This window comes from Cebus imitator, unplaced genomic scaffold, assembly GCF_001604975.1.
Source record: "Cebus imitator isolate Cc_AM_T3 unplaced genomic scaffold, Cebus_imitator-1.0 Scaffold339, whole genome shotgun sequence".
NCBI classification, from domain to species: domain Eukaryota; kingdom Metazoa; phylum Chordata; class Mammalia; order Primates; family Cebidae; genus Cebus; species Cebus imitator.
Window position 1 is genome coordinate 441772 of NW_016107654.1, and position 10180 is coordinate 451951.

Here is a 10180-nt window from a genome sequence, read left to right on the forward strand (position 1 = left end):
GGTGAACACGAACCCCTCTGGTTCCGGGGGACCCTCTCACAGAGTTAACACGAACCCCTCTGGTTCTGGGTGGTGAACACGAACCTCTCTGGTTCCGGGGGACCCTCTCACAGGGTTAACACAAAGCCCTCTAGTTCCGGGGAACCCTCTCACAGGGTGAACACGAACCCCTCTGGTTCCGGGTGGTGAACGCGAACCTCTCTGGTTCCGGGGGACCCTCTCACAGGGTGAACACGAACCTCTCTGGTTCTGGGGGACCCTCTCACAGGGTTAACACGAACCCCTCTGGTTCCGGGGGACCCTCTCACAGGGTTAACACAAAGCCCTCTAGTTCCGGGGGACCCTCTCACAGGGTGAACACGAACCCCTCTGGTTCTGGGTGGTGAACACGAACCTCTCTGGTTCCGGGGGACCCTCTCACAGGGTGAACATGAACCCCTCTGGTTCCGGGGGACCCTCTCGCAGGGTGAACATGAACCCCTCTGGTTCCGGGGGACCCTCTCACAGGGTGAACACAAACCCCTCTCCTGTGCTGCTGCAGGAGACTTGGCTCAAAGACCTGACCTAGACCTGAGCCCGGGAGAGATGACACCACAGACCCTCACTGCCTGTGGACAGAGCCTGCCCAAAGAGTCAGCGTGAGATGTGAGACACCCCTTCAAATGCCGAAACCCTGAGAAGCAGCACCCTTGGATTTAGGGCAAACTAGAAATAAAGCCAATCTCTCACTTTCTAGAGAATCTCAGGAAAACTGCTTAGATTCTAAGGGGAAGGAGAAATAGAAACCCTCTAGACCAGAGACAGTAAGTTCTGCAGGCCAGGTCACCAAATTAAACTCAGGCTAGGAATTTAATCTGAAGTGGTTCTGGGCTGGTCAGACCCCCGGGCACTGGGCACACAGCAGCACCAAGGGACATAACCATTTCCTATGCACAAAGCCCAGACACAGCACTGTACTTCACAACACTATGACTCGAAGCTGTAGAACAACGAAGAGCTTCTGTGCTCCCCTCACCTTCCAAAGACGATACTTCAGACAAGCAGAGTCGGGCAGTCACCGGGAGCCCGGCAGTGCTCGGGTACTCAGGCCACGGGCATTTCCCGGTCCTGCAATTCCTTGTTTTCCTGACCAAAGCGGCAGACACAAAGGAACTCATGCTGTACGACTCAATTAGCATAAAAGTCAAAAGCAAACAACCATAATGCCCAAGGGCACTGGCAGGGCGGTGAGACCCACATGGCTGCTGTTCCTGGGGGGGTGCATCCAGGTGTCTGCGGAGCCAGCAAGGCTGCATCTCATGGGCCCCAAATGCCAGGGCCACAATATAATGATTTGTTAACCGGATGTTTATATTTTAAGGACTTTTCCGTATGCACAATGCAACCACATATTTTTAAAAATTTTAATGTTTAAATAAGAAAGCCAAAGAGAACACAGTCTCTTTCAAAGGACTGCCAAGCTAATTTCTCAAAAGGAAGAATGGAAATAAGAAGACAGTGGCATCACTCCTTACACCACCTGAGGAAAACCACCAGCAATCTGGAATTCCAGGCCCAGGAGGAACAGCTTCAAGAAGCCTCCACGGCCAGCAGTGAGCATGGAGAACAGGCTCAGCACACCCCACCCTCATGGGCTCCAGACAGCCCACCCTTAGGGGCTCAACACAGCACACATTCATGGCCTGGCCCAGTTCCTGGGGCCGCTGGGGCAGCGCTCATACAGCCCTTGTTCCTGTCTGGGCCTGCCCCCCCCGCCCCCGTGGCAGTGCGCACATAGCCCTTGTTCCTGTCTGGGCCTGCCCCCCATGTGGCAGCGCTCAGACAGCCCTTGTTCCTGTCTGGGCCTGCCCCCCACAAGGCAGCGCGCACACAGCCCTTGTTCCTGTCTGGGCCTGCCCCCCACGTGGCTCTGCATACTCGTTCCCGTCCAGGTCCGGCCACAACAGAAACAGAATCATGCCACAACCTTCACAAGGCCCAGGTAGGGAGAGGGCCTCCCGGCCGAATGCCTGGCCCTCCATCAGCATCTGCTTTGGAGCCCACACCACCAGCTCCTGCCTCTTCCAGACCACACTCTCTTCCTCTTCCTCAGAGCCCCACCCATGAACGTCCTGGCATCACTTCCACCCTGAACAGCCCACCCTCGCTCCAGCTCTGCCTCTGTGTCCGGGCAACCACCCCCGACTCCCCACCCCCGGCTGCCCCGACCTCATCTCATGCTCTCCCAGAAGCCTGCTCCCACCAGGTTGGCCACTTCCCTCATGGTCCCACCAAGAACTGCAGCCCATGTGAGTGGTCTTGAGCCCCCACCCACTGTCTCTGAATCCTTTTCTGCTTCTCCCTGACACACCCAGCAGCCTGCACAGCTCCTCCTGCATGGAGTTGGCCCCCGGTGCCCACCTCGGCTCAGCCCTTCTTACGGCACACTTTCTTCTCAGCCTCCTGGAGCCCCCCACAACCCCCAAGCCCTGGCTTACTGGACCCCAGGTCACCTCAGCTGCTCCCTGCCTCACCCTCCGCCGGGACTTGGCTCCCCATCATCATCTCATTCAGTCTTGACCTTGGGAAGAAAAGCCTGCATGTGAGACTGGGAGGAACCACTGGGGCCTTTCCACAAGTGGAAAGCTTGTAACTTCAGAACTAACAGAGAGACAAGAGAAATGGCACAATTGAAACAAAAATCAGTCCAAAAGAGGGCAAGAAGAAAGGGCAAAACAGCACTGGCTTCAAAAGGCTGGGCCTATGGCCTGAATGCGATTTATTTATTGGGATTGGGGGCCCCAGTGAGGCTGGGAGGCCGGGCCTTTAAGAGGTAACGAGGCTCCGAAGATGGGAGCCTCGCCTTTCTCCAAGACGGGGTCAGTCCCCCAAGAACAGACCTGCTCCCATGTGGGCAGCCTGGTCCGCAGCAAGAGTCTGCGCTGGAGTTTCTCACTCTCTGTGCGGTTCCTGGCTGTGTGTGGGCACAGCACGCGGCCTCTCCAGAAGTCTCCAGAGGCAGCCCCTTGACCTTGGGTTTCCCAGCCTCCAGAACTGTGAGAAATAAATTTATTTTCTTTATAAGTGATCTGGCCTCAAGGATTCTGTTACAGCAAGAAAAAATGGACAAAGACAGCTAGAAATTAAAACTATAAGACATTAGATATAAATAAATAAGAGCAAGACTAAAAGTTCCTATTAAAATACCAAAATTGTTAGACCACATTTATAAAAAGTCAAGTTCTGTGTTTAAAACACGTATATCCGAAAAGGAGGGAAAAAAAGTCAGACTAAAAGGAGGGAAAAATCATTCCAGGCAAATAGTAACAAACATCATCAGTGACGACTCCGTCGCCGGAGAGCGGGTAGGTGTAAGTGCAACAGACGGAGCGCCATTGCTCTCTCCTTCTCGGCCCTAAGGAAGGTAGAGACGGGTGCAGTCCGAGGGGACAGGCCCCTCCCAGACAGCGGTGTCTGGGTGCCCCAACAAAACAGCGAGGCCTGGAGATCACCCTGCAGTGACCAGCCCCCGGCAAGCAGGAGCTACCGCCAGCGTTTAGTAGTTTGACAATAAAGAAGAGTCATGGGCGTTTGAGGAGAACCTTTAGATAAGAAAAACTAAAACAGAGCAGCATAACACTTCAGAAAAACCATAAGAGCTTCAGAGAAAAGGAACTATCCGAGAGCAGAAAGGAATTCTTGGGATTTGAAAATGTGACCTCACACATTAAAAATCCCCCAGGAGCTAGAAGCTGAAGTTGAGAATGCTGCCTAGATGGCAGAAGAGAACACAGCAGGAATCAGTCTGGAAGGTCCCACGCCTGAATTACGAGAGTCCTAGAAGGACAAAGCTGAGACGGATAGAGGGGACCCGGGCACTGAGACGGGTAGAGGGGACCCGGGCACTGAGACGGGTAGAGGGGACCTAGGCACAGAAGTCACACAGGAAATCCTCCCAGGACAGACAGCATGGATTTCTGTACTGAAAGGGCACACCAAATGCACCAAACGCTCCGGCGAGTCTAAAAGGCCCCACGCTACAACAAGGTGCAACTTCAGCCCAGTGGGGTTCAAGGAGAGCCCCTAAAGTTTCCAGAAATAATAGGTCACATCCAAGGGCTCAGAAGTCAGACTGCACCAGACTCAAACCTGGCATTTGAGAAACAGGGGCCCCAGCACAGGGATCAGGGAACGTCACGGAGGAGAAGTGGCGTTGTGTGTCTGAGCACTGAGACACACGGGCAGTGTGCAGAGGGTCTGGAATAAATCAGCAGGAGGCAGAGTCAACTCGAGCAACCGAAACACAAGACAGTGACTAACGTGACACAGCACGCCCTTGCAGAATACAAGGTGGCTTAAAAATGCTCACGTGGTCTGATTTACACACAAAGGGCGTCCATGCCTAGTGCTTGCCTCCCGAGGATGGAGTCACGAGTGACAGGAACCAAAGCCAGGGAAAGCAAATCAAGAAACAGCCGAGAGGCAGCATGCTCTGGTCAGAGGCTGCGGTACACGCAGGAGGAAGCAGCGGGAAGCACTGATGTGCTTGCAGGACTGGGGTCAGAAAGGCTGATTCTGGGTCTGCTTCACGGCACTAAGTAACTTTTAAACCGGAAGAACCACGAACATGGTCTCATTTCACGGTGATAGCAATGAAAGGGAGCAGGTGAAGGGCCTCAGGAGGGCGCCGTGCCTGCCGAACCTGAACCAGCATGTGGCAGATGTCCACGTGTCCAGCCTCCGCCGCGGCATGCAGTGGGGAACGCTTATTCTGGTGCTCCATTTTGAAGTTGGGGTCAATTCCGTCCACTGTGAACAAACACAGGTTTATTAATTAGTTCAGATGTACCAGCTCCGGACGGTCACCAAGGCTGCCAAGTGCTCTCACAAACAAGCAGCTTCCACACAAAAGGCCACCTCAAGCCGCCCGGAACCCGCCCACGGCACCGTCCTCTGGCCTTTGTCCTGCCAGGAGGACGTGAGAGGAAGTTGCCAGGCTCCTGCAGAACCTAACGGGCAGGTCCGTCTGTCAGAACTCACTCAGCAGTGCCTGTTCTTCCCTTTACCGCCTGCTCTAACTCAGGCTCTTTCTGTGATCCCAGCGGCCTGGCCACAGCCGCCCCAGGCCCTGAGAGGGGGCCGGCCAGGGCAGACACACCCTGGAGGAGCAAGCCAGACCAGGCACAGAAGCCTGGATACCAGTCAGTTTCTGGGAGGTCGGAGTGCACAGGGAGCTGTGGGGCAGGAGGTGGCCTCAGTGTCGGGTAAAATCTATGAAAAAGTGATTAAAGCTGCCATTTTGGTCAACATAAATAAACCTTTTGTTTTTTGAGATGGAGTCTTGCTCTGTCACCAGTCTGGAGTGCAGTGGCATGATCTCAGCTCAATGCCACCTCCGCCTCCCAGGTTCAAGCGATTCCCCTGCCTCATCCTCCCAAGTAGCTGGGATTACAGGCGCATGCCACCATGCCCAGCTAATTTTTTGTATTTTAGTAGAGACAGGGTTTTGCTGTGTTGGCCAGAATGGTCTCCATCACCTGACCTTGTAATCCATCCACCTCAGCCTCCCAAAGTACTGGGAGGTGTGAGGCACCACCCCCGGCCAGATAAGCCTTTTCTTGAGAGCAAACAGTTTAACGTCTTTTATGACGTACTGTCAGGTCAAGGGCTTCTTAATCACCCTTTTCAACCCACAGAAGATGAACGTCAGAGAAATCAAGCCTAGAGCTACATGAGCTCAGAGATGAAATTACCACTGGGAAGGCTCTAACAAGCATGCTTTTAGGCACTAGACATCTAAAGCAGTCCGTGTGTCTGTTGTCAGATACCTAAGTCCACACCACCGGGGCGTCATTACCACACACCTCAGCAGGGCCCCAGCTCACTAATTTCGCTTTTCCTCAATCCACATTTCCGCTTGACTTAATAATGCATACCTAATTCCTTTTTAAAAATTAGAACGTCATAGAGAATAGTTCTAACATCCTGCATAACTGAACATGAGCACCATAAAAAAGCTAAACACCAGTGGCCAACCTATTCTCACTCATCAGAGACTCAGAAACAGAAAGGCAACATGAGAGCAGCCTCTGAGGAAGGGGAACAACCACTCTCCACTCCCTTCAGTGCCCCGGGCAGCAGGAAGGCACTTACCCAGCATGAGGAGCACCTTCTGAAGCTCCCCTTGCCTGGCGGAGAAGTACAGCTGCTTTGGGTGGAAGCGAAGCTTCTTGGGTCTGTGGGAAGCACAGGACAACAGTCAGCATGGGGCTTCATGTCCCATGTGTGAAGCTGAAGGCTGGAAGGCCTGGGGGACGTCTGCCCACCAACCCCTCAAGCTCAAGTGCACCAAACCACCAGTCTTGAGATATCTCATAGTAAAAAGTGCAGAACAAGCAACTGAGTTCCCAGTCACTGCAGGAGAACGCTACGCACTGTGAGGCTTTTACACAACACGACGAAAGAACCAGCGCAGGATGCAGGGGAGCGGGGTCGTCTACGCTCAGCACAGCCAGGACCAGCCCCAGCCAAGATGAGCCCACATAGCGTGGTCACCAGTGGGGGCACGGCTCACACAACAGAAGATGCCTGGGGCAGTGAGAGCTGAGAACAACAGCGCCTTCGCTTTGAAACCCTAACTCGATGACTAAGCTGATCACTGATACGGTTTGGACCTGTGTCCCTCTCAAATCTCATGTTGAAATGTGACCTCCAGTGTTGCAGGTGAGACCCAGTGGGGAGTGACTGCACCCTGAGGGCGGATCCCTCACGAATGGCTTAGCAGCATCCCCCGGTGACGCGTGAGTTCCGGCTCAGTCAGTTCCCACAAGATCTGGTCGCTTAAGAGTCTGGGAGCCTCCCCTTCCTCTGTCTCCTGCTACAGCTCACACTTTGCCTTCCACCATGACTGTAGTTTCCTGAGGCCTCCGATGGAACGGATGCCAATACCATGCTTCCTGTACAGTCTGGAGAACCATAAGCCAATTAAACCTCTTTTGTTTATAAATTATCCAGCCTTGGGTATCTCTTTATGTGACACAAAAGCAGACTAACACAGTAACCAAGGGATGGGGGAGAAAGCAGGGTCAGAGCAGTCTGGGGTCTGGGCAGTGGGCAGGGCATGTGGGCTTCAGCAGATGGCACCCTCGCTGCACGTACAGGCTCGGAGGCGAGGCTGGAGGCAGACAGAGGAGAGCTGCAGGGAGCAGGCAACCCGCAAGCCTCAGTGCCACAGTCTGGTCTGCCTCCCTAGCGGGGGCAATGCCAAGAGGAGACAGGAGGATGAGAGGCGCAGTGTCGGTGAGCTGTCAGGAGAGCCTAGAGGGTCCCTCAGCCCAGCCCTTGTGCTGCACGGATGGGGCGGGGCCGGGAGGGAAGCAGCCTGGGCATCAGCAGCAGTTTCTGCTCTGATGACCGAAGGGCAGCCCAGGGCCAGCGGCAGCTGGGAGATGCTTGTAAAACCCACCAGGGCCGCCTCCTCACTTAGGACTTCAAAGGTGTCACATGTTGCTCTTAGTATAATGCAGAGGACAATAATTTGCAATAATTTCCCAAAATAGTGTGAAAATACACGAATTATTCTAATGAACAGCATTAATCAAAAAGCTGAAAACTGCTAAGTGACGCCATGGGGAAAAACGCGGGGTGCAGATGAGAACAGGCTCTGAGACATCTCTGAAATCACACGTCAGTTCTTACTTTTCCGAGTCGAGAGCAATAAGAGCACTCTCCAAGGTTTCCTTTCCTGGTCCCTGGGAAAGGCCGGGGGTCGGCCTCCCGAGGCCAGCAGGTCCCGACGGATCGAAGCCCTCGGGCGCATGGGAGGCGGGGCCTGGCAGCTTGTCATCCTCCGAGAGTGGTGGTCCAGCCGCACTTCAGGGGAGGAAATCGGGAAACGTTTTATGAAAACATTAAACACGACTGGTCTGACTGCCCACGTGTGCTGTTTCTCTAGGCGAGAGCTCCACATTTGCTTCCTGTCTGCTTAGTCCCTGGATTAAACGGTTCAGGACTCAACCACATTTCCTGAGAACACGCAGGTAACTTCTAGACTTCGGTGCCACGTGTTCAGATACCCTCTCATGAATGAGCTTCACGCTGAATCTATCAAGTCTACTGCCCACCCCAACAAAAGGAAATCCCACTGGAATTTTGATTCAAAGTGCATTAAATTTACAGGTTAACAGGAAGAAATCACCTTAACATGCCCACAATTCGAGTCTCTTTTAAATAATCTTCAATGAAGTGTTAGTTTTCTTTATGTAAGTCTCACATTTAAGTTCTTTTCTTCTGCTGGGCAATAACAGGTTTTATTGTTGTTTTGAAAAAATCTCTTTCGTTATTTTATTTTCCAGTAGGATACTGCTGGAAGGAAGAAGGCAAGTGACTTCTATCTCTTCTTATCTGATCCTCTTACTCTTTTGAGTACGACTCTTTTGAGCTCTAAAACTTTTTCGGCTGTTTCTACTGGACTCTTCCAGGAAGACAATTATTTGTGTCTAATACAAATACTTCTAATTATTTTAGACTTTTTGTCTTCAGCTAAAGCCTTCAAAGCTTAATGCCACATAACTCAGTCACAGGCTGCGGCAGCTACCACTCCTCCAGGGCTTGTGTCTGACAGGGGACGTGCCACCAACAGAAACACCACAGAGCTACATCAGTGGTGTGCTGTGAAGCCGCCTCAGAACAGGCAGGGGGACCTACACAACCAACTGAAAGACAGAGGCCTCTGTGCACATGGCAACACATGATTTCTGAGTCTTAAACGTCAGAAATCACCACGAGCATCAGGGGCAGCTCAGAGACTTCTGGAAAAAACAGCAGAAAGCCATCATGTTAAATTAACAACCAACACCTTTTCCGGTGCACAGCTGGAGACCCCAGACAGAGCCAGTGCCAGGTACCTGCCCGTGGTGGTGTCGGCCCTGCCCTCCAGGGCAGAGCCCTTCTCCTGCCCGGGGCCTGGCGTCACCGTCGAGGTGGTGTCTGCTTTAGCTATCGTCACCTCTTTGGCCTTGGAGCTCTCCTCCCCGCAGTGGGGGCAATAGCTGGCATTATTGACTCGAGAGGCACAGTCTTTGTGGAAACGGTGAGAGATGCTGCTCTCAGGCTGACATTCCATAAAATTACCCTAAAAATGGGAGGACAAAAAAGTTTTTTTAATTGGGGCTAATATTTAGAAAAATAAAGCACTACGAAACGGGCACTGCATCCCCGCTGGGTGGTCTGGAGAGTGAGCCATGGTGAGGGTGGGGTCCAGTGTGGTCTGGAGAGTGAGCTGTGGGTCCGGTCCGGCCTGGAGAGTGGGCATGGGTTGGAGTGAGGTCCAGTCTGGGCAGCAGGCAGCATTAAGGAGGAGGAGCGATGCTTCCGGAGGTGCTCTCACCCCACAGGGAGGAAGCTAAAGCTGGACAGAGGTCACTTGGCTGCCTCCATCCCCGAGGCCCAGGAAAGCTGAGGCTGCCCACAAACAGAAGGCCTAAAGAAGGATCCTACCCTGAAGGGCAAATAAGGATGGAGCTGGACGACAGAACCTCGGGGCAGGGCATCAGGCAGGCGGGGCTGTCCCAGTGCCCGGCACTGCTCAGCAGATGTGGTTGAGTGATACGGGTGAGCCTCAAGGGGGCATACGGCCGTAAGAACGGCATTTTCTTGCGGAAAGCCAGAGATAAACTGATGTAGCAGAAGCAAGAAAGGGATGTCCATCTGAAGACGGGGAGGACATACAAGCTGTGAGTCCAAAGAAAAGCCCCAAAAGTGGAAGCTCTTGGTCCGGGTTCACAAAGGGGCAGCAGGGCATCTCTGGGTACCTGAGGCTCACACGCAAACACTCCACACGCAGGTGCACACCGAAGCTCACAGGCAGATGCACGCGTGCGCGTGTGTGCGCACACATGCACACAATCTACCTGCATGAGGACGCCCACACAGGGGAGCTCCACAGGGAAGCAGCCCATTCTCAGGGGGCCCTGGGCACAGCTGAGCACAGATGTTTGACAAAGAAGTAACTGATGACCCAAGATCCCAGCAGAAACAGCCCAGGGCACAGCAGGGGTGGTGACGCCTCTCCCAGGAGCTGCCTGGAGTCATGGGGGCTGAGTGTCCTCAGTACAGCCTTGTCATGGGGTGAGTGTCCTCAGTACAGCCTAATCATGGGGGTGAGTGTCTTCAGTACAGCCTCGTCATGGGGGTGAGTGTC

General features: G+C 53.5%; 1 protein-coding gene across 2 annotated transcripts in view; it reads right to left on the reverse strand.

The window, feature by feature from the left end:
• Window positions 1-10180, reverse strand: part of EHMT1 (euchromatic histone lysine methyltransferase 1) — a 220703-nt gene that overhangs the window by 46673 nt on the left and 163850 nt on the right. For both annotated transcript variants that reach the window (XM_037730327.1, XM_037730326.1), the window contains exons 12-15: window positions 8886-9112; window positions 7678-7851; window positions 6133-6215; window positions 4682-4788 (exon numbers count right to left, since the gene is read on the reverse strand). In XM_037730327.1, the coding sequence (XP_037586255.1) occupies window positions 4682-4788; window positions 6133-6215; window positions 7678-7851; window positions 8886-9112 (591 nt within the window). The remainder of the gene's footprint in view (window positions 1-4681; window positions 4789-6132; window positions 6216-7677; window positions 7852-8885; window positions 9113-10180) is intronic.